The sequence below is a fragment of the Phyllopteryx taeniolatus genome, chromosome 13 (assembly GCF_024500385.1).
Source record: "Phyllopteryx taeniolatus isolate TA_2022b chromosome 13, UOR_Ptae_1.2, whole genome shotgun sequence".
In the NCBI taxonomy this organism is placed as follows: domain Eukaryota; kingdom Metazoa; phylum Chordata; class Actinopteri; order Syngnathiformes; family Syngnathidae; genus Phyllopteryx; species Phyllopteryx taeniolatus.
The window spans coordinates 26,038,658-26,063,593 of record NC_084514.1 but is presented as its reverse complement, the minus strand read 5'-3'; the positions used below and the strand labels follow the sequence as shown (position 1 = coordinate 26,063,593).

At 45.5% G+C, this 24,936-nt stretch overlaps 1 protein-coding gene across 1 annotated transcript; it reads right to left on the bottom strand.

Annotated features, from left to right (window-relative positions):
* Positions 1-294: 294 nt before the first annotated feature.
* On the bottom strand, positions 295-24,721 carry LOC133488234 (uncharacterized; the record flags this gene model as incomplete). The annotated part of the gene is made up of 5 exons (XM_061795861.1): positions 295-340; positions 14,040-14,329; positions 14,416-14,656; positions 18,328-18,412; positions 23,992-24,721. Coding segments are annotated over 5 exons (1,392 nt in total), but the record flags the coding sequence as incomplete, so codon positions are not given.
* Positions 24,722-24,936: the final 215 nt, after the last annotated feature.

The window sequence follows — 24,936 nt, the reverse complement described above, 5'->3', positions numbered from 1 at the left end:
GCAGGACAAGGGTCGTGAACCCGGCTGTACAACTGAAGTGTGGTGGCATTAATTATGTAAATTATAAAAGTCTACAGGACGAGAGTATAAGTGAGGGGATACACAAATCCATTTGCATATTCATGAGTTATTTGTTGCAGTAACTGCGTGACCCCACATGCAGTGAAAGAGTCCTAGGGGTGTGTGCCTGCGGATACATGCAAGTGAATTGATCTCGTTTTACATGCACAAAGACTGACAGAAGTGTCCTGTAATTGCTGTGGCCGCACCACGGCAGCTGAGGACCCCACCCAATCAATCGAGGGGCGGGAACAGGCCCAGGGTTCCACCCGAGAGCAGCCTGGCGGACGGGACACGTCCCACACCGAGGGACCCAGGGCGGTCCGCCGGCCCCACCGAGGCGCTCCGACAACCGGCCACCCAGCGGAGGCCGCAGGGACCAATTGCCACCCACCCAGCCAACCACCCCACCCCCCTCCACCCGTAGGAGAGCCAGACGCCCCCTCCCCTCCCCCCCAACCTGCAGGGCCCGCGATGCAACCAGTCCCCGCCCAGCCTGGGGTCGGGAGAGTGTCCCTTGTTTTTTTTTTTGAAAGGAGGGCGGATAGGGGCACCCAACAAGGGAACGATAAGGGGGGGGGGGGGGACCCAGGGATCAGCTGCGGGCCATGAGAGGTCAGCCCCAACATCAAGCAGTCATCCATCCTGGGGGGCCCGGCCTCGGGAAAACCGCCATGCAAGTAAGTGAGACCCACCTCCTCCCGTGTTACTATGACTGCCAGGTCCCCGACTGGCAGTCATTGGCCCTACCCCGTGTATCAGTGCTGGAGAGGTCAGTGAGCCGAAGGGGTGGGGGCAGGGCTGCTAGGCACTAATGCCTAACAGCCAAATCCCCCCCGCCCAGCTATCTACGTATATGTGGAATTGATTTTTTTCGTTCTGCTCATATTTTTTCTAACGCAATATATTCTATGATGAGATTTAGCCACTGATTGATGTTAATAACTTGTTTGTTTTTCCAGTTTAATAGAATTGTTTTCTTCGCGGTAGCTAACGCGACAAGTAATGATTGTGAATATTTATTAGGGAGGTCAATTATGCTTAAATCGCCAAGAATGCACAATCTTGGGGAAAGTGGAATCCTGCAGTTTAAAATATACGAGAGTTTTTGTATAACCAAAGACCAAAAGCATTGAACTGTTGTACATTCCCATATAGCATGAAAATAGGTGTCTGGGGTATTTTTGGTGCATTGCACGCATATATTAGATGCAGAGAAGCCCATTTTATGCATAGTGTACTGAGTAAAGTGTGTTCTATGGAGCACTTTATATTGTATAAGATGTAGATTTGTGTTTTTTGTCATTCTAAACGCATTGTTACAAATCTGTATCTAGTAGCTACGGTCAGTAGACATGAAAAGGTCTTCTTCACATTTGGTGATTGGTAAGTGCATTGATTTAGTACATGAAATTAATTTATAAACTTTTGAGAGATTTCTTTTACTTTGCGGGAGAAGCTTCACTATTTGCTTGACAAACTCCGGCAGGTCGAGGTTGCTCTGGAGTGTTGGTATTCTTTTTTTTATTGCTCCTTTTAATTTATTGTATTGAAGAAAGTTTCCGGCTGTTATCTGGAATTCTTGGAACAGTTTATCATGTGTCCTAAAAACATTATTGTTAAATAGTTGTTGTAGGTGGTTAATTACATGTTGTTCCCATGTACTAAAATTAATGGGTATATTATTAATTTCAAAATCTGGATTATGCCAGATTGGGGAGAGCATACTCGGAGCTAATTGAGATCCTGTCGATTCTAAACTTTGCCACCAAGCCGTTAAGGTGGATGCGATTATTGGATTCTTGAAACATTTATGGCGTTTAAGACTAGTAGAAATAAATGGGAGTTTTGGTAGTTTGATGTTGTTGCAGTTTGTTCCAATTATAGCCAAGAATCACACTCCTCACTGTGGTGCAACCATTTGATGAGGTATTGTAATTGGTTAGCTAAATAATACTGTTTAAAGTTGGGAGCATTTAGGCCTCCCTCCTGTTTACTTTTCTGAAGAGTGGATAGACTGATTCTATTTTTCTCATTTTTTGAATAAAAAATTATTACAACAGAATCTAAGGTTTGAAACCATTTAAATGTGGGCTTTAATGGAATCATTGAAAATAAATAATTTATTTGCGGTAAGGTATTAATTTTTACTGTAGCTATTCTTCCCAGTAATGATATAAGCAAATTATTACAGCATCTTAAATCATCTGAGATTTTTTCCAGAAGTAGTGTGTAATTTAGATTGGTTAGCTCTGTGAGTTTTGACGAAATATTAATACCTAATTACTTAATGTTCCCTATAGGAATAGGGTAATCTGGGATTTGATCTGCAGGAGTCTATGAGGTTTCTGTTATTGGGAGTATTGTTGATTTTGTCCAGTTAATGGAGTAGTCTGATATTTGCGAAAATGTTTTAATGAGATTGAGATGGCCTGAAGAGAATACTTAGGTTCCTGTAAGTAAAGAAGAATATCATCAGCATATAGATTGATTTTGTGTTCTGTCACTAGTGAGCAGATTCCTTTAATATTAGCATTCTGACGTATAGCGGCAACAAGAGGTTCGATAAATATTGCAAATAGCATTGGTGAGAGTGGACATCCTTGTCTGGTTCCTCTTTGTAATGTAAAACTTTGTGAAGTAATCCTATTTATGGTCACTTTCGGCGAATTGTATAATGTTGCTATCCAATGTATAAATGAATCTCCAAAGCCAAATTTGCGAAGTACTGCAAACAGGAAAGCCCAGTTAACTTTATCGAAAGCTATCTCTACGTCAAGTGACATGATGATTGCGTTTAGATTTTTACGCTGTGACATTAAATTAAATTTAACAGACGGACGTCTAACATTATTTGTGGAACTTCTAGCATTTCATTCTTCTCAGAATGCCTTTTTTTCCATTTGATATATTTCATTTGAGATTATTCAAAATATTTCGTGAGAAATTCATAGGGACCAAATATCTGCAACGGTTCATAACACCCAATTAAGTTAGTCTGTTATAATGAAGCTGGTACCAATATTAGTAAAGAGTTCAGCAGAATGCAGAGTTCCTCAATGTCAAACAATCTTAGTTTAAATTAAAAATCATGATGTGCAGGCAATACTCATAGGAGCATTCTGGTCTTTTTGGTGACATTAATGCACAATATGAAGTAGGAGTCAAGCTTTTTTTTTAATTGTAGCTTTACCTGCTAGATCTGGCGATTTACTGCCCCACTTGGACCAATTGCAAAAAGACTGTAACAGTGAAAAGTGAAAATAAATTCCTCAAGCTGCACCTTTATTTTTTTATTACACACCAAAATGTATTCACGTCTTCCTTGGTCTACAGTATGTTCTCCATAATATTCTTTGTATTCATGGCAAACGAAAAATGCAATACATAGCATTAAGAATAATACATACAACAAACAAATTTCAAGAACTTCTCAATGTAAAATGTGCACATTTAAACAGGTGTGATCAAGTTTGTCTGTTTACAATTAAAGCTGAAGCAGCAAAAAAAAAAAAAAAACAGCTGCTTTTTTACTTTTTACAACTACTTGCATAATTATTGTAACCAACTCATCGATTTGATGTCTTAACAACCTGGAATACTGTGTCATAACACTGTGATAGCACATGCTCAGAAAAAACACCTTGGACACTGACTTAAATGAAGCTTGAAATCTGGAACTGATTGCATGGGTTTATGCCAAGTTCAATTGGGCACACAGAGAGTTGATGGTAGACTGCGCTATAGCATCACATTCACTGAATGCATTATTTTAAGTGGTGGTTTACATCCAGATGTTAAAAAAAAAAAAGGTAAGTAAAGATTTTAATTTTCAATCAAGGCAGTCATTTTGCAGCTATACATCTTTGTTAGGCCAGCAACTTCTTTGTCAATTTTGACTTGGATTTCTCTTTCAATTGGCAGCTGAGGAAAATTATGCATAATGGTTTGGAAAGTTTAGGCGACAGGCTAAAATCACGTATTCATGTTTTCATTTTCTTTGTTTGTTTTTTTTTTGTTTTTTTTTTCTTCACAGATTCAATTACTGCAGCATGCTCCAGTTGTACATTACAAAAAGAAACAATCATATCTCACCAGGCGGCATGTTGACCGACTGGTGAGCACATCTGCCTCACAGTTCTGAGGACCAGAGTTCACATCCCGGCCTCGCCAATGTGGACTTTCCATGTTCTCCCTGTGCCTGCGTGGGTTTTCTCCAGGTACTTCGGTTTCCTCCCACATCCAAAAAACATGCGTGGTAGGTTGATTGAAGACTCTAAATTGCCCGTAGGTGTGAATATGAGTGCGAATGGTTGATTGTTTATATGTCCCCTGCGATTGGCTGGCAACCAGTTCAGGGTGTACCCCGCCTCTCACCCGAAGATAGCAGAGATATGCTCCAGCATGCCCGCGACCCGCGTGAGGATAAGCGGGACAGAAAATTAATGGATATCTCACCAGTCCAACTTGCTGTCACTCACTGGTTACCTGTGAATTTAACATACCGGTATTACTTATTCCTTTCAAAACATTAAACAGTCATGCATTGGCGTATATCTTTAAGCTGCTGATGACCTCGACCACTTTCTGAGAGCTAAAGGTAGATCTCAGGCTTGACTTGCAGTCACAAAATCACAACTGGTCACGAAAGGAGACAGAGCCTTTGCAATTTGCACTCCATAGAAGTGAACCTCTCTGCCTCCGTGTTTCATTTGACGTATTTTCTTAAAACTCACTTTTATTGTTCAGATTTTACTTAATTGTCAGTTACACAGGTTTAAATTTTTTGTAATTTGTCTATGTTTTTTCAACTGATTTCGGACTATTTTGCGTCGCTGAATCAAAAAATTACATCCGTTTCTCTTGTTCAAGTCAGGTTTGTATGCCAAGTTGCCAATTTATTAATCAAATGTTACAAACTTTGCTTTCTGTAAATTGAGTAGATACCATTGACAAAGGTAAGTATCTGTAAATTGAATGTTATGTAATCTTTCAAAATTCAGGGCATTAACCTCTAAAGCAAAAATACCTGTATATATATGAACAGAAACGTGGCCATAGTTCAAAAAGTTGACTTGATAGAACAAAACCAGTGTGATATTTGGATTCAGCACATCAATCCTGTCCTAAATCAGCTACTACAAAAAAAATATACATTTGTTGTTGACCAGTGTTTTTGTAGTATTTTATTGATGTAGGTTTACAGTTAATTGATAGCTAAATAGATAGGCAAAGTTTATTAATCCTGTGAGGGAAAATTAAGAATTTTAAAAGTTTAACTGGAAAGCACTTTTAAACCTATTTTCAAAGATTATATATCATTTATTTTTTCATAATTATATAATATCATATTATATATAATTTAGAGACTTTATGTTTAGTTAGGAACCTGGGAAAGGGAGATTGATAGACTTTGTATAGTTTCCAACTCCCCTACTTTGGCCTGAGCTAACTCTGGAGACTTCTAAATCTATGCCGTTCCACATCTGCTGTGATTTATTCATATAATCACTAACGCTCGGAAAATATGCAACATGATAGAACTGAGGAGGAGCTGCAGGGCGGGACATACCATGTCCATGAATATAATTCCCATCAATTTGGCCTGCCAAACATCTTACACCAGTCTAATACCTTTATATGAAATCCCTCTAAAAGCATATAATTTCCAGTGATTGCTCACACTTGCCTACTTACTTTCACATTGACAACCAAGGAGTGGCACGATTCCAGAGAACACATGCTGTCTTTCTCGTGTTTCTTGGGCTTGCCATCTTATTTATTCTGCACAACTTCAAGTGGTTGCTGTGGAAAAAGGAGGAAACAAAGACTCATTCTCAGACTATGTGTTAAATTAATAGAGAACTTTTACTCTGTTCTACCACTTGAGTCAGAAGGCCATGGTTTTTGTTACTTTCAGCTTGGGATGAAGCATTAGACGAATGATTATACTGAAAATACATGGCAGGGACATTTTGACTGTTTAGGGAGCCAAGGCACATATTCTACAATTGAAAAATCTCACGGCACACCCACAAACAAAAATGTCACAAAAAGTGGATACATTAATTACTGTATGTACTTCCTGCCATCTAATAGAAGAGCATATATTTGTTCTGTCTGTCACTATGCCTCACTGGCATAAATAGATTAATTTCATTATTACATTACAAGTAAAATTTGATCATTTCCCTCTGCACACCTGAAGAGCGCTCACGGCACGGTTGGGGATCACTGCTCTTGTGACATGACATGACTCGAGTCAGACTCAAGTCACCAATTTTAGGTCTAAAACTAGCTAAAAGTTCTAAAAGACTACTTGGTATTGATTGCACTTGAACTACTTAATCAGAATCAGAATCAGAATCATCTTTATTTGCCAAGTATGTCCAAAACACACAAGGAATTTGTCTCCGGTAGTTGGAGCCGCTCTAGTACAACAGACAGTCAATTTACAGAACACTTTGGAGACATAAAGACATTGACAAAAAACAACAACAAACAACAATTGTGCAAAAAGATGCAGAGTCCTCAGTTCGAATGGCTAATATCGCAATAGTCCGGTGCAATGACCATTGTGCAAAGGGCACTGAGACTTCAAGGAGTGTATGCGGTTTAAAGTGACGAGTACTGCGATAATCTGGGACAATGGTTGTGCAAATGTTACAGATACTCCTCAATCAGTGTGCAAATGGAGCAGATGCTACTCTGGCATGAGTGGCCACTATATGCAAATAGTGCAGCACGGCGAGACAACTACAGTGAGTGCACGAGTAATACATAATACAGAAATGTGACAACGAACTCAAGTCAAAAAATTGCCAGCTTGTTGTAATGGAATTGTAAGTTAGCTGTTCAAGAAGTTGATTGCAAGAGGGAAGAAGCTGTTGGAATGTCTACTAGTTCTAGTTTGCATTGATCGGTAGCGCCTACCTGAGGGAAGGAGCTGGAAGAGCTGGTGACCAGGGTGGGGAGGGTCCGAGAGGATTTTGCACGCCCTTGTCTTAGTTCTGGCAGCGTGCAAGTCCTCAAGGGTGGGTAGGGGGGTACCGACAATCCTTTCAGCAGTTTTGATTGTCCGTTGCAGTCGGAGTTTGTCCTTTTTTGTAGCAGCACCAAACCAGACTGTGATGGAAGAACACAGGACTGATTCGATGACCGCTGTGTAGAACTGTCTCAGCAGCTCCGGTGGCAGGCCATGCTTTCTCAGAAGCCGCAGGAAGTACATCCTCTGCTGGGCCTTTTTGAGGACGGAGTTGATGTTGGTCGCCCACTTCAGGTCTTGAGCGTGTTCAGCTCCAGGTTGTGTCGGCCGCACCACAGCTCCAGCCGCTCCGCTTCCTGTCGATATGCAGACTCGTCACCGTCCTTGATGAGGCCGATGACAGTGGTGTCATCTGCAAACTTCAGGAGTTTGACAGTCGGGTTCGCTGAGGTGCAGTCGTTCGTGTAGAGAGAGAAGAGCAGCGGAGAGAGGACACAACCTTGGGGCGCCCCAGTGCTGATGCTGCGTGTGGATGAGGTGGCCTCCCCCAGCCTGACCTGCTGTGTCCTGCCCGTCAGAAAGCTGTAGATCCACTGGCAGATGGCAGGTGAGACGCTGAGCTGGAGAAGCTTGGATGAAAGGAGATCAGGGATGATGGTGTTGAACGCTGAGCTGAAGTCCACGAACAGGATCCTCGCGTAGGTCCCTGCACTGTCGAGGTGTTCTAGGATGAAGTGCAGTCCCATGTTGACTGCATCATCCGCAGATCTGTTCGCTTGGTAGGCAAACTGCAGGGGGTCCAGCAGGGGACCTGTGACACTCTTGAGGTGGTCCAGCACAAGACGTTCAAAGGACTTCATGACCACAGATGTCAAAGCGACAGGCCTGTAGTCATTCAGACCCGAGATTGCAGGTTTCTTGGGGACTGGGATGATGGTGGAGCGTTTGAAGCAGGATGGAACTTCGCACATTTCCAGTGATCTGTTGAAGATCTGAGTGAAGACTGGCGCGAGCTGATCCGCGCAGACTTTGAGGCAGGATGGAGACACGTGGTCCGGGCCTGCCGCTTTGTTAATCTTTTGTTGTTTGAAGATGCGTCTCACATCCTGTTCATGGATGGTTAACGCAGAGGTCAGAGGTGTGATTGTGGTCGCGGGTGCGGCCGGGTTGGTGTGTGGTGTGAAACTGTCCTTTTCAAATCTGCAGTAGAAGGTATTCAAGTCGTTGGCTAGTGTGCTATTGTTCTCAGCTTGGGGGGATCGTCGCTTGTAATTAGTCAGCGACTGGAATGCATGCCAGACTGATTTAGAGTCGTTTGTGCTAAACTGTTTTTCCAACTTTGCTGTATAGATCCTCTTTGCAATGTTAATTTCTTTAGTCAGCTGGTTTCTAGCTCGATTATACAGGGCCCTGTCCCCGCTCTGATATGCGTCCTCCTTAGCTTGGCGAAGCTGCTTAAGTTTAGCAGTGAACCACGGCTTATTGTTGTTGAATGTGCGAAATGATTTTGTTGGAACACAGACCTCTTCACAGAAACTGATATAGGATGTGACAGTGTCCGTATACTCATCCAGGCTGCCAGCTGAATTTTCAAAGACACTCCAGTCTGTGCAGTCTAAGCAGCTTTGAAGTTCCATCTTGGCTTCATTTGTCCACTTTTTGACTGTTTTCACTGTAGGCTTCGCACATTTAAGTTCTTGCCTGTACGTCGGTATTAAGTGAATTAAGCAGTGATCAGACGAGCCCAAGGCTGCACGAGGTATAGCACTGTATGCGTTTTTTACCGTGGTGTAGCAGTGGTCTAAAGTATTATTTTCCCTGGTAGGACAGTCGATGTGCTGCTTGTATTTAGACAAATCATTGTGTTAAAAGTTTTAAACCTGCACTTTCAAATAAGTTATTTATTTATTTTTAAAGAAAAGTATACTTTGTCATTCATGAAAACCTGGCAACACAGGTGCAGAGGTCACCGAATCGTGTACTGTACTGCATTATAGGAGAAGCTCTGAAAATCATTACATTTGGAATCAAGGACTATGTTTTCGATGAAATCAGCAAAAATAAAATGTCAACATGTAAGCTTTGCAACTAGATTAAGGATAAAAATTACGGCATTTAACTTCAACCAACTGTCACTACAAAACCCACAAAGATGGGTTAGCTATTAAACTTCACCCTTTACTGTCACTTCATGATAGCTGGCCGAATATGGACAAAGTTAATGTCGGTTGTGGATTTAACTGAGAAACAAAGTGATAGACAATACGGAGACTGGTTTGGAATCATTAAAAACTCTTTGATTGAGAACGTATTATTAGAGCAGACTATTGTAAATACAGAGAGCAGACGATTGTAAGTCCAGCTATCATGCTAAACGTGAGCGCTAAGTGGCTGATGTGCTATTGAACAAGGTGACTATTGGAAGCACCACCGTTAATGTCTGCGGTATGTGACCAACAGTGATGTTGGTACTTAAACATTACGGCATTTTGGAGTAATGAGCTATGTAACGCATTGCTGTTCATAAACTGGAAATCAGATTACAATTACTTTATTTATTTTTCATATTATGTGTTACTATATTAAGTATTGAACGCACTTTACCATTGCTGAAGTAAGACTTTACTTCAACTTAGGAAATTACAGACCATCACCATGTCGTAAGTTTAGACCGACTTTCAGCCTCTGTTTGACAAACAACTAATAAAACATACTATTCTTAACTATTCCTAACTAAAAGGCACACAACGAATAACTGCACATGATAAAACAAAGGCAAAATATAAACAAATGGAGCAATGAGGTATTCTAGGAGCGATCGCGTCCTCTTGTCCAGAGAAGTGACATCACGTATGAGCCAAATCACATTTTCAACATGTGGACAATTCACCTGTATAAGCAGTTATTTAACGATGGAGAAAGGGAAGAGAACCGCGTTTTCAAGCGGTCACTATTTTTAGTTTTGGTAAAGGAGAGAATATTGAGCTTCGTTGTACACTAAGTGCTGTCGACAAAGTGTTATACCTCTTCCAAAACGTCAATTTTGCGTCAATTTTGAAGAAACATTTTAAGTTACGCGGTTACAATCAAGCTTACAGAGCAAGTCCAACCTGTAGATATGAACAATAGGTAGATACAACATGCCCCTTTGAGATGCGTGCCGACAACGACGCAAAGCTAGTGGGGGTAAAGTGTTAAAAAAAAAAAAAAAATCATTTTTAATTATGTTAAGTGACATCTCCAAAGACTGTCTTTATTTTATTTTCAATAAAAACAAGTAGCCTATTTATGTTAAGTGAAATTCAAAAATACTTCTTTTTTTTAAATACAAAGACAAGTATTTATGCTGAGTCAAAAAAGGTTGTTATTATTTTTAATAAATATTGTATTGTTAAACATGAATGTTAAAACTGGACTTCCAAGAAAGGATTGTCAAAACCGGTTGTTATTTTTACGTTAAGGCACTGTTGTCGGAATCTGCTAAATGTATCTTAAGTAACTAAGTAATTTTAGTTTTTTGTAATCAAACTTTGGTACTTTTAAAATCAAGAAATCAACAGAGTAGCTAGGTTACTTTTAAAATCAAGTAATCTGTAAATTAACTAAGTTACTTTTTCATGCTGAGGGAACTAAATCGATCGCAACTGGACTGTTCTGGGTGTCTTTGAAGACAAAAAAATTTGTTGATAAATTAATGTGGTTTCCCAGCAACAGGGAGCTTGTGTATAACAACTAAAAAAAAATTTAAAAAAAGAAAGTTGGTTGAAAAACAACAAAGAATTAGTCAACGATTTGGAACTTTTAGATGAAACTGTCAAATGTCTGGAAATGTGGTTGACTTTAGATTTAGATGCGAACAGGTACAGAAGCTTTCTGACATAACTATGTGTAGGGCAAGTTACTGATAACTGTGTATCGTGTGTAGTCTGATCTGTCTGATCTGTCAGAGTTGGCCAAGGGGAGGATGTCAGATTGTGGTCGCGAGGTGGGTTCCCCAATGGCCTCCACAAGTCGATCACCCTATGACAAAGCTCAAGAAGAGTGCAATCTGGAAGAAGAGCAACAACACCGCAACCGCCTCCTGCAACCACAGCATGGCCCTCCACACGTAGCACTTCCATTGCCGTTCCTCTGGGCCATATCCCTCCCAGTCGACCAGATACTGTACCCCCCTGCCCCTTCTGGAGTCCAGAATGAAAACTCACAGAAAAGACCGGCTCACCGTCGACCAGACGCGGAGGAGGGAGCACCTCTGGCGGTGACGGTGGACAGAGGGAACGGAGACGGCCGATTCCTGAGACGGGAACACAGGAGGCCATCCATCCATCCATCCATTTTCTACAGCTTATCTGAGGTCGGGTCACGGGGGGAGTAGCTTTAGCAGGGACGCCCAGACTTCCCTCTCCCCAGCCACTTCATCCAGCTCTTCCAGGGGGGATCACGAACCATTCCCAGGCCAGCCGAAAGACACTCTCTCCAGCGTGTCCTGGGTCGTCCCTGGGTACTTCTCCCGGTGGCACATGCCCGGAACACCTCACCAGGGAGGCGTCCGAATCAGATGCCCCAGCCACCTCAGCTGGCTCCTCTCGATGTGGAGGAGCAGCGGGTCTACTCTCAGATCCTCCCGGATGACCAAGCTTCTCACCCTATCTCTAAGGGAGAGTCTGAACACCCTGCGGAGGAAACTCATTTCGGCCGCTTGTATCCGGGATCTTGTTCTTTCGGACCCACAGCTCGTGACCATAGGTGAGGGTAGGAACGTAGATCGACCGGTAAATTGAGAGCTTCGCCTTTGCTCCTTCTTTACCACAACGGATCGATACAAAGTCCACATCACTGCACCGAGCCGCCTGTCGATCTCCCATTCCATTCTTCCCTCACTCGTGAACAAGACCCCAAGATACTTGAACTCCTCCACTTGGGTCAGGATCTCATCCCCGACCTGGAGAAGGCAAGCCACCCTTTTCCGACTGAGGACCATGGTCTCAGATTTGGAGGTGCTGATTCTCATCCCAGCCGCTTCACACTCGGCTGTGAACTGCTCCAGTGAGAGTTGGAGGTCACGGCTTGATGAAGCCAACAGAACCACATCATCTGCAAAAAGCAGAGATGGAATACTGAGGCCACCAAACCGGACCATCTCTATACGCCGTGGGTGCGCCTAGAAATTCTGTCCATAAAAGTTATGAACAGAATCGGTGACAAAGGGCAGCCTTGGCCGAGTCCAACCCTCACAGTGAACGAGTCCGACTTACTTACTGCTGGATATGCGGACCAAACTCTGACTCCGGTCGTACAGGGACCGAACAGCCCGAAGCACCCCCCACAAAACTCCCCGAAGGACACGGTCGAACGCCTTCACCAAGTCCACAAAACACATGTAGACTGGTTGGGCGAACTCCCATGCACCCTAGAGGACCCTGCCGAGGGTGTAGAGCTGGTCCACTGTTCCACAGCCAGGACGAAAACCACACTCCTTCTCCTGAATCTGAGATTCGACTTCCCGACGGACCCTCCTCTCCAGCACCCCTGAATAGACCTTACCAGGGAGGCTGAGGAGTCTGATCCCCCTGTAGTTGGAACACACTCTCTGGTCCCCCTTCTTAAAAAGGGGGACCACCACCCCAGTCTGCCAATTCAGAGGCACTGTCCCCGCAATGTTGCAGAGGTGTGTCAACCAGGACAGCCCCAGAAAATCCAGGGCTTTTAGGAACTCCGGGCGAATCTCATCCAACCCCGGGGCCTTGCCACCGAGGAGCTTTTTAACCACCTCGGTGACCTCAACCTCAGAGATAGGAGAGCCCGCCTCAGAGAACCCAGACTCTGCTCCCTCATGGGAATTGTCAGTGGAATTGAGGAGGTCTTCAAAGTATTCTCCCCACCGACTCAAAACGTACCGAGTCGAGGTCAGCAGCACCCCATCCCCACTATACACAGTGTTGGTGGTGCACTGCTTTCCTCTCCTGAGACGCCGGATGGTGGACCAGAATTTCCTCGAAGCCATCCGGAAGTCTTTCTCATGGCCTCACCGAACTCCTCCCATACCAGAATTTTTGCTTCAGTGACCACCAAAGCTGCATTCCGCTTGGCCAGCCGATACCCATCAGCTGCCTCAGGAGTCCTACAGGGCAACAAAACTCCTTCTTCAGCTTGACCGCATCCCTCACCGTTGGTGTCCACCAACGGGTTCGGGGATTGCCGCCACGACAGGCACTGACCACCTTACGGCCACAGCTCCGGTCGGCCGCCTTAGCAATGGAGGCGCGGAATATGGTCCACTCTGACTCGATGTGCCCCGTCTCCCCCGGACGTTCCCATCAGACCCTCACAATACGTTTGGGCCTGTCACGTCGGACCGGCATCTTCCCCTACCATCGGAGTCAACTCACCACCAGGTGGTGATCAGTTGACAGCTCTGCCCCTCTCTTCACCCAAGTGTCCAAGACATGCGGCCGCAAGTCCGATGACATGACCACAAAGTCGATCATCGAACTGCGACCTATGGTGTCCTGGTGCCAAGTACACGTGTGGACACCCTTATGCTTGAACATGATGTTTGTTATGGACAATCCGTGATGAGCACAGCAGTCCAATAACAGAACACCGCTCTGGTTCTTCCCAATCACGCCCTTCCAGGTCTCACTGTCATGGCCCACATGAGCATGGAAGTCCCCCAGCAGAACGATGGAGTCCCCACCGGGAGCGCTCTCCAATACCCCCTATAAGGACTCCAAAAAGGGTGGGTACTCTGAACTGCTGTTTGGTGCATAGGCACAAACAACAGTCAGGACCCATCCCCCCCACCCTAAGGAGGAGGGAGGCTACCCTCTCGTCCACTGGGCTGAACCCCAACGTACAGGCGCAGAGCAATAAGTATACCCACACCTGCTCGGCGCCTCTCACCATGGGCAACTCCAGAGTGGAAGAAAGTCCAACCCCTCTCGAGGACTGGTACCAGGCTGGTAGCCATAAACAGCCCTGAAGGGCGACATACCTGTAGCAGAGCTGACGAGAGTATTGTGGGCATATTCCACCCAAGGGAGGTGGAAGGACCAAGATGAGGGATGCTGGTGACAGACCCATTTCCAGGTCCCGGTTCGCCTGGTCGGTCTGGGGATGGTACCCGGACGACAGACTGACAGAAGGTCCCATCGTCTTGCAGAAAGCCTTCCATACTCCAGACACAAACTGGGGCCCCCTGTCAGAGACCATATCCGAGGGAATACCATGAAGACGAAACACATGGGCAATGAGCAGGTTAGCCGTCACCAGGGAAGACGGCAACTGTTGCGGGCACAGACAGCGCAGGTCAGCGCAAATTCACGAATGTCTTTTTTCATTACCGGCCATCAAAACTTTTGGGAAGCGACAAACAGAGCGCGGTTGACTCCCGGGTAACAGGCAATCCTCGAACTGTGGCCCCATTGCAGAACCTCAGCCCTCTGCTCCTGGGGGACGAACAGCATACCTGCAGGACAACCTGCGGGGACCTCAGTCTTCTGCCCAGCCTCGGCCACCCTCCTCTCCACCTGCCACTGGAGAGCCCCAAACACCTTTGCCTTGTGAACGATCGTGTCCGGGGCGGGGTCCACCAGGGCAGGGTTGAAAATCCTTGACAGAGCATCAGGCTTGACATTGCGGGAACCAGGACGGTAAGTGATGGTGAAATTGAACCGAGTGTGGAACAAGGCCGACCATGCCTGGCGAGATTCAAGTCTTCAGGCTGCCCGGATTTAAGAGAGGTTCTTGTGGTTGGTAAATACCTCAAATGGTGCCACTGCGCCCTCCAGCCAGTGCCTCCACTCCTGTAGAGCCAGAACGATGGCGGGCAGTTCCCTTTACCAATGTCATAGTTATGTTCAGCAGGACTGAGACGACGCGAGAAGAAGCCGCAGGGGTGCACTCTCTGGTCGACAGGGGATCGTTGGGATAGTACAGCCCCCACTCCAGAATCCGAGGCATCCACCTCTACAATAAATGGAAGTTTTGGATCGGGATGAGTGAGAACAGGAGAACTGGTAAACGAAAGCTTAAGATAAACAAAAAACAATTCAGCTTCAATTCAAATAAAAAAATACTGATGTAAGCCTTGTCAAAGGTTCCGCCTTACAACTGTAATTCTGGATGAAACTCTTAGAGAAATTGCCGAATCCAAGGAACCTTTGCAGGTGCTTCCTTGATGTCGGAGATGGTCAGTCGACCACAGTCTGCATCTTGGCTGGATCGGGTCTTAGCTGGCCCGCCACCACGATTAACCCCAGAAATTGAACGGAACGGGCATGAAATTCACACTTCTCTGCTTTGGCGTACAGACGGTTCTCAAGAAGTCTCTGCAAGACTAGCCGAACATGCTGCCGATGTTCTTTGAGATCTCTGGAAAAAATGAGAATGTCATCCAAGTAAACAAAACAGAAGAACATCGCGCAGTACGTCATTGATCAATTTTGGAACACAGCGGGGGCATTCGTAAGACCGAACGGCATCACCAAATATTCAAACTGACCAATGGGAGTATTGAACGCAGTCTTCCACTCATCACCCTTTCTGTTTCTAACCAAGTGAAGGCATTATGCAAGTCCAGCTTAGTGAAGATGGAAGCAGAATGCAACTGATTTAATACAGTCCAACAGCGGCAGTGGGTACCTATTCTTGATAGTAATATCATTCAGGCACCTTTAATCGACACAAGGACGAAGCGTCTTGTCCATCTTATCGCTTAAAATGAATCCTGCTCCTACTGGGGATTTTGAAGGTCAAATGAGCCCCGCGGCTCTTGAGGATGAAATATACTCTGTAAGAGCTTCCTGTTCAGGTTTGGACACCTGGTATAGTTTAGCGTTGGGCAATGGCCCACCCGGAATTAAATTAATTGCACAGTCATAAGGATGATGCGGTTGCAGGTATTGGGCTTGATCTTTACTAAAGACCTGCTTGAGATCGTGGTACTGAGTCAAAATTTATAGATTCCAATTTGGGTGACACGGGAACATCAGAGGTCGATACCAAGATGGCGCCTACCAGTGTGGTCACCTCTGTAGCGCGCTCTCTAGTATTGTTTTTCTTTTTGTGTTTTTCGTCCGTCTTTGGAGACCTTACACGACTCACTTACACAAGGGGAGACCTGCTAACCATCAAGGAGGCTACTACAGACTTTCTGTCACCAACTTTCGCAAATCCGCTCAGTTTTTTCCCAGAGTTACTCACCGGAGCGCCGTCCGCGGTTTTTGGCGCATGGAGACGGAAACGGCGCCACAGAGGGAAGCGTGGCGGCATACAGGTGAAACTCCGCAAGAGAGGATACAGATTGGCGTTCCCGTCGACCTACCTCGCGAATGTACGCTCCCTACCCAACAAAATGGACGAGCTTCATCTTCTTTTAAAGACCAGTAAAGACTTCGGCCGGACCACCGCCATGTGCTTCACGGAGACCTGTACCCGATGGCGCCGTCATGCTTCCCGGCTTCCATACTCATAGAGCGGACCGCGACATGGAATCATCGGGGAAAACAAAGGGCGGCGGGATATGCTTCTATATCAACGAAAAATGGTGTACGGACATCACGGAGCTCAGCACACACTGCAGCCCGCATTTGGAGTCGCTGTTTTTGAACTGTAAGCCATTCTACTCGCCGCGTGAGTTCGCATCATTCATCCTGGCTGGAGTCTACATTCCGCCCCAAGCTAACACGAACGCTCGCCCAACAAGTTAACGAAATTGAAAAAAAACACCCGGACTCACCCCTCATTATTCTCGGGGACTTTAACAAAGCTAAACTCAACCACGAACTCCCTAAATACAAGCAGCACATCGACTGTCCTACCAGGGAAAATAACATTTTAGACCACTGCTCCACTATGCTAAAAAACGCATACCGTGCTATACCTCGTGCAGCCATGGGCTCGTCTGATCACTGCTTAATTCACTTAATACCGACGTACAGGAAAGAACTTAAATGCGCGAAGCCTACAGTGAAAACAGTGAAAAAGTGGACCAATGAAGCAAAGATGGAACTTCAGAGCTGCTTAGACTGCACAGACTGGAGTGTCTTTGAAAATTCAGCTGGCAGCCTGGATCAGCTATTGTCGGGCGAGAGGTGGGGTACACCCTGAACTGGTCGCCGGCCAATCACAGGGCACATATAAACAAACGACCATTCGCACGCACATTCACACCTATGGGCAATTTTGAGTCACCAATTAACCTACAATGCATGTTTTGGGGATGTGGGAGGAAACCGGAGTACCCGGAGAAAACCGGAGTGCTTGGAGCAAACCCAAGCAGGCACGGGGAGAAGATACAAACTCCACACAGGCGAGGATTTGAACTTGGATCCTCAGAACTGTGATGTGCTAACTAGTCGTCCACCGTGCCGCTTGATATACAGATATTAGAGCATAATAATGTAAGTACATCCTTCTTAAGAACAACTCACTTTTAATTCTAATTCTAAGAATAATGAACATTGACATTGTAATGTAGAACAAAAGATACAATCTTTTCCTTTCTGCTTATTCCATTAGGGGTCGCCACAGCATGTCATCCTTTTCCATGTAAGTCTATCTCCTGCATCCTCTCTAACACCAACTGCCCTCATGGCTTCCCTCACTAAATCTCTCAACCTTCTCGTGTCCAAACCATTTTAGTCTGCTCTCTGTAACTGTATCTCCAAAGCATCTAACGTTGGCCGTCCCTCTGATGAGCTCATTTCTATTGTTATCCAACCTGGTCACTCCTAGAGAGAACCTCAACATTTTCATTTCCGCCACCTCCAGCTCTGCTTCCTGTTGTCTCTTCAGTGCCACTGTCTCTAATCCGTATATCATGGGTGACCTCACCACTGTCTTATAAACATTGCCCTTCATCCTAGCAGAGACTCTTGTGTCACATAATACACGTGGCACCTTCCTCCACCCGTTCCAACCTGCTTGGATGATTTTCTTCACTTCGGTACCACACGCACCATTGCTCTAGACTGTTGACCCCAAGTTTTTAAAGTCCTCAACCCTGGCTATCTCTTCTTCCCTGCTTTCACTACAGATCACAATGTCATCTGCAAAAACCATGGTTCACGGGGATTCCAGTCTGACCTCATCTGTCAGCCTATCCATCAACACTACAAACAGGAAGGGGCTCAGGGCTGATAACTGATGCAGTCCCAACTCCTCCGTCACAGCTACCCCTCACCTCACCGCTGTTCTGCAGCCCTCATACATGTCCTGTACTACTCAAGCATACTTTTCTGCCACTCCAGACTTCCACATGCAGTACCACAGATACTCACTGGACTGATTCGATGACCGCTGTGTAGAATTGCCTCAGCAGGCCGATCTTCCTCAGAAGCCGCAGGAAGCCACAGGAAGTACATCCTATGATGGGCCTTTATGAGGAGCGGAGAGAGGACACAATCTTGGGGTGCCCCAGTGCTGATGCTGCGTGTGGATGAGGTGGCCTCCCCCAGCCTCACCTCCTGTGTCCTGCCCTTCAGAAATCTGTAAATGTTCGTATATTCATCCAGGCTGCCAGCTGATTTTTCAAAGACTCTCCAGTCTGTGCAGTCTAAACAGCTTTGAAGTTCTATCTTTGCTTCATTGGTCTACTTGTTCACTGTTTTCACTGTAGGCTTCACACATTTAAGTTCTTGGCTGTATGTTGGTTTTAAGGGAATTAAGCACTGATCAGAGGAGCCCAGGGTTGCACGAGGTATGGCACGGTATGTGTTATTTAGCGTAGTATAGCAGTGGTCTAAAATGTTATTTTCCCTGGTAGGACAATCGATGTGCTGCATATATTTAGGGAGTTCGTGGTTGAGTTTAGCTTTGTTAAAGTCCCCGAGAATAATGAGGGGTGTTTTTTTTTTCCAATTTCGTTAACTTGTTCCACGAGGATTATCAGTGCGGCGTTCGTGTTAGCTTTTATTTATTAGGATTAGGTTGATACCATGTGGTGGAAGCTGAGAAAGGACGAGTGTTGTGCGGCTTTTCGGGAAGAGCTGAGACAAGCTCTTGGTGGACAGGAGGAGCTTCTAGAAGACTGGACCACAACAGCAATGGATTGTCATGAACGGAACAGAGGATAGAACCCAAAAATGCACGACTCCAAAACAAATGGACAGTTTCCAAAAAGAGAGGTTTAATAGACGGGCATAGGTCGGTACACAGGCAGGCAATCCAAGAAAGGCAACAGTATCCAAAAACATGAGGCAAGGAGGCAAGGTCGATAATCGGAACAGGGTCAAGTCTTACTGAGTCTGTGACGTGGAAACAAGGAATGCTGGAACGCGACGACATGGTACAACGAACTGGCAACGAGAGGGAATGAGACACGAGGTTAAATACAATAGGTAATTAGGGTGAACGAGGCACAGGTGGTGAAGATGCTCACAGAGGCAGGTGTGTGTGAAACAGGGGGGAAGATAAAACCCGGAACACACACACACATGACATGGATAGATGGAAAGAATACTTTGAGGAGTTGATGAATGAGGAAAATGACAGAGAAGGAAGAGTAGAGGAACCAAGTGTGGTGTACCAGGAAGTGACAATGATTAGTATGGGGGAAGTTAGAAAGGCATTAAAGAGGATGAAAAGTGGTTAGGCAGTTGGTCCTAATGACATTCCTGTGGAGATATGGAAGTATCTAGGAGAGGTGGCTGTGGAGTTTTGGACCAGCTTGTTCAACAGAATTCTAGCGGGTGAGAAGATGCCTGAGCAATGGTGGGAAAAAGTGTGCTGGTGCCCATTTTTTACAACAAGGGTGATGTGCAGAGCTATGGGAACAATAGAGGAATAAAGTTGATGAGCCACACGATGAAGTTATGGGAAACAGTAGTGGAGGTTAGATGCAGGACAAAAGTGAGTATTTGTAAGCAAGAGTATGGTTTCATGCCTAGAAAGAGTACCACAGATGCATTATTTGCCTTGAGTATTTTGATGGAAAGGTACAGAAAAGGTCAGAAGGAGCTACATTGGGTCTTTGTAGATCAGGAGAAAGCCTATGACAGAGTACCCAGAGAGGAACAATGGTACTGCATACGGAAGTCTGGAGTGGCAGAAGTATGTTAGAATAATACAGGACATGTACGAGGGCAGCAGAACAGCGGTGAGGTGTGCTGTAGGTGTGACAGAGGAGTTTAATGTCTGAATCATCTTTATTTGCCAAGTATGTCCAAAAAACACACAAGGAATTTATCTCCGGTAGTTGGAGCTGCTCTATTACGACAACAGACAGGCATTTGACAGAGAACACCTTTGAGACATAAAGACATTGACAAAAAAAAAAAAAAAAAACAGTCACTGAGCAATAAAGGGTTGCTAGTTAGCTGGTAATGCCGGTACATTTTTTTTGTTTTTTTGTTTTTTTGACAATTGTGCAAAAAGATGTGCTCTAGCACTTAAAGCAGTTCTTGTGACTAATATTGCAATAGTCCGGTGCAATGACCATTGTGCAAAGGGCGCAGAGACTTCAAGGAGTGTATGCGGTTTAAAGTGACGAGTAGTGCGATAATCTGGTACAATGTTGGTTGTGCAAATGTTTCAAATACTCCTCAATCAGTGTGCAAATGGAGCAGATGCTACTCTGGCATGAGTGGCCAGTATTGGTCAACAACAGATATGCAAATAGTGCAGCGTGGCGAGACTACTACAGTGAGTGCACAAGTAATATATCATTGGCCCGACAGAAATGTGACAACGAACTCAAGTCAAAAAATTGCCAGCATGTTGTAATGGAATTGTAGGTTAGGTGTTTAAAAAGTTGATTCCAAGAGGGAAGAAACTGTTGGAATGTCTGCTAGTTCTAGTTTGCATTGATCGGTAGCGCCTTCCTGAGGGAAGGAGCTGGAAGAGCCGGTGACCGAGATGTGGAGGGTCCGAGAGGATTTTGCACGCTCTTGTCTTAGTTCTGGCAGCGTGCAAGTCCTCAAGGGTGGGTTGGGGGTACCGACAATCCTTTCAGCAGTTTTGATTGTCCATTGCAGTCAGAGTTTGTCCTTTTTTGTAGCAGCACCAAACCAGACTGTGATGGAAGAACACAGGACTGATTCGATGACCGCTGTGTAGAACTACCTCAGCAGCTCCTGGGGAAGGCCGTGCTTTCTCAGAAGCCGCAGGAAGTACATCCTCTGCTGGGCCTTTTTGAGGACGGAGTTGATGTTGGTCGCCCACTTCAAGTCCTGAGACACTGTAATTACCAGGAACTTGAAGGTCTCGACGGTTGACACAAGGCAGCTGGACAACGTGAGGGACAGCTGTGGCGAAGGATGCCTCCTGAAGTCCACAATCATCTCTACAGTCTTGAACGTGTTCAGCTCCAGGTTGTGTTGGCCACACCACAGCTCCAGCCGCTCCGCTTCCTGTCGATATGCAGACTCGTCACCGTCCTTGATGAGGCCGATGACAGTGGTGTCATCTTCAAACTTCAGGAGTTTGACAGTCGGGTGCGCTGAGGTGCAGTTGTTTGTGTAGAGAGAGAAGAGCAGCACAGAGATGACACAACCTTGGGGCGCCCCAGTGCTGATGCTACGTGTGGATGAGGTGGCCTCCCCCAGCCTCACCTGCTGTGTCCTGCCCATCAGAAAGCTGAAAGTGTCCTTTTCAAATCTGCAGTAGAAGGTATTCAAGTCGTTGGCTAGTGTGCTGTTGTTCTCAGCTTGGGGAGAACGTTGCTTGTAATTAGTCAGCGATCGGAATGCATGCCAGACTGATTTAGAGTCGAACCGTTTTTCCAACTTTGCTGCATAGTTCCTCTTTACAATGTTAATTTCTTTAGTCAGCTGGTTTCTAGCTCGATTATACAGGGCCCTGTACCCGCTCTGATATGCATCCTCCTTAGCTTGGCGAAGCTGCTTAAGTTTGACAGTGAACCACGGCTTGTTGTTGTTGAAAGTGTGAAATGACTTTGTTGGTTCACAAACCTCTTCACAGAAACTGATATAGGATGTGACAGGTGGAGGTGGGACTGCATCAGGAATTAGCCCTGAGCCCTTTCCTGTTTGCAGTGGTGATGGATATGCTAACAGATGAGGTTCGACTGGAATCCTCGTGGACCATGATGTTTGCAGATGATCTCCAGTGAAAGCAGGGAGCAGGTGTAGGAACAGTTCGAAAGATGGAGGCATGCACTGGAAAGGAGAGGAATGAAGATTAGCCGAAGTAAGACAGAATATACGTGCATGAATGACAGGGGTGGAGGGGGAAGAGTGAGGCTACAGGGAGAAGAAATAGCAAGGAACGAGGGGTCAACAGTCCAGCGCAATGGTGAGTGTGGTCAGGAAGTGAAGAAACTGATCCAAGCAGGTTGGAAGGTGTGGAGGAAGGTGTCAGGTGTGTTATGTGACAGAAGAGTCTCTGGTAGGATGAAGGGCAAAGTTTATAAAACAGTGGTGAGGCTAGCCATGATGTACGGATTAGAGACAGTGGCGCTGAAGAGACAACAGGAAGCAGAGCAAGAGGTGGCGGAAATGAAGATGTTGAGGTTTGCTGTAGGAGTGACCAGGTTGGATAAAATTAGGAATGAGCTCATCAGAGGGACAGCCAATGTTCGATGTTTTGGAGAAAAAGTTAGAGAGAGCAGACTTCGAAGGTTTGGACAGGTCCAAAGGCGAAATACTGAGTATATTGGTAGAAGGATGATGAGGATGGAGCTGCCAGGCAAGAGAGCTCGAGGAAGACCAAAGAGAAGGTTGATGGATGTCGTGAGGGAAGATATGATGGGAGTTGGTGTTAGAGAGGAGGATGCAGTAGATAGGCTTACATGGAAAAGGATGACACACTGTGGCGACCCCTAACGGGACAAGCCGAAAGGAAAAGAAGATGATGTAAATACCATGAAATGAAAGGTGGAATTCTGAACTTTTAGAACTAGCAGAGATTCCAACAGCTTCTTCCCTCTTGCAATCAACTTCTTAAACATTTGCACAATCAACATTGTCCCAGTCTATCGTACTACTCGCTTGAAGTCTCGGCGCCCTTTGCACAATGGTCATTGTCATTCAAACTGCTCTAAGTGCGAGAGGACTCTGCATCTTTTTGCACAATTGTCAAAAAAATAAAATAAAAATGTACCGGCATTACCAGATTACTGGCAACCTTTTATTGCTCTGTGACTGTATTCTCAATGTCTTTATGTCTCAAATGTGTTCTCTGTCAATTGACTGTCTGTTGTCGTACTAGAGCGGCTCCAACTACCGGAGACAAATTCCTTGAAAGTTTTTTGGACATACTTGGCAAATAAAGATGATTCTGATTCTGATTCTGATGAGACACCACAGTATGTGTATGTGTTGTTTTTTAAGTACTTCTTTTTGGGTTTAAGGCGTTCGTCTCTCTGGTGGATAGCAGATGAGAAGGCTACTGAGAAATTACCATTAAGGATGTGTGTGTGTGTGACTCGCGACTTTAAAGCCTTTCAAGCTGGTTAGCTTAGCTTGCTAGCCACTGACACGGTGGTTAGGGTTAGAGCGTCACCCTCACAGTTCTGAGGACTGGGGTTCAATCCCCGGCCCCGCCTGTGTGGAGTTTGCACGTTCTCCCCATGCCTGCGTGGGTTTTCTCCGGGCACTCCGATTTCCTCCCACATCCCAAAAACATGCATTAATTGGAGACTCTAAATTGCCCGTAGGTGTGAATGTGAGTGCGAATGGTTGTTTGTTTGTATGTGCCCTGCGATTGGCTGGCAACCAGTTCAGGGTGTACCCCGCCTCCTGCCCGATGATAGCTGGGATAGGCTCCAGCACGCCCGCGACCCTAGTGAGGAGAAGCGGCTGAGAAAATGGATGGATGGATGTTTCTACCCATTAATATTAAACTGTTTAAAACAAGGATTCTCAAACTTTGGGTCCAGCTGGGACACCTAACAGTGGAGACATTTTTCCAAGAACCCCCTCATAATTCTAACAAAAATTCTTCTTCTTCTTCTTTTCCTTGCGGCTTGTCCCGTTAGGGGTCGCCACAGCGCGTCATCCTTTTCCATGAGAGCCTATCTCCTGCATCCTCCTCTCGAACACCAACTGCCATCATGTCTTCCCTCACGACATCCATCAACCTTCTCTTTGGTCTTCCTCTAGCTCTCTTGCCTGGCAGCTCCATCCTCATCATCCTTCTACCAATATACTCACTCTCTCTCCTCTGGACGTGTCCAAACCATTGAAGTCTGCTCTCTCTAACTTTGTCTCCAAAACATCGAACCTTGGCTGTCCCTCTGATGAGCTCATTTCTAATTTTATCCAACCTGGTCACTCCGAGAGCGAACCTCAACATCTTCATTTCCGCCACCTCCATCTCTGCTTCCTGTTTTCTCTTCAGTGCCACTGTCTCTAATCCATACATCATGGCTGGCCTCACCACTGTTTTATAAACTTTGCCCTTCATCCTAGCAGAGACTCTTCTGTCACATAACACACCTGACACCTTCCTCCACCCGTTCCAACCTGCTTGGACCCGTTTCTTCACTTCCTGACCACACTCACCATTGCTCTGGACGGTTGACCCCAAGTATTTAAAGTCCTCTACCCTTGCCATCTCTTCTCCCTGTAGCCTCATTCTTCCCCCACCACCCCTCTCATTCATGCACATATATTCTGTTTTACTTCGGCTAATCTTCATTCCTCTTCTTTCCAGTGCATGCCTCCATCTTTCTAACTGTTCCTCCAGCTGCTCCCTGCTTTCACTGCAGATCACAATGTCATCTGCAAACATCACGGGGATTCCAGTCTAACCTCATCTGTCAGCCTATCCATCACCACTGCAAAAAGGAAGGGGCTCAGGGCTGATCCCTGATGCAGTCCCACGTCCACCTTAAATTCTTCTGTCACACCGACAGCACACCTCACCGCTGTTCTGCTGCCCTCGTACATGTCCTGTATTATTCGAACATACTTCTCTGCCACTCCAGA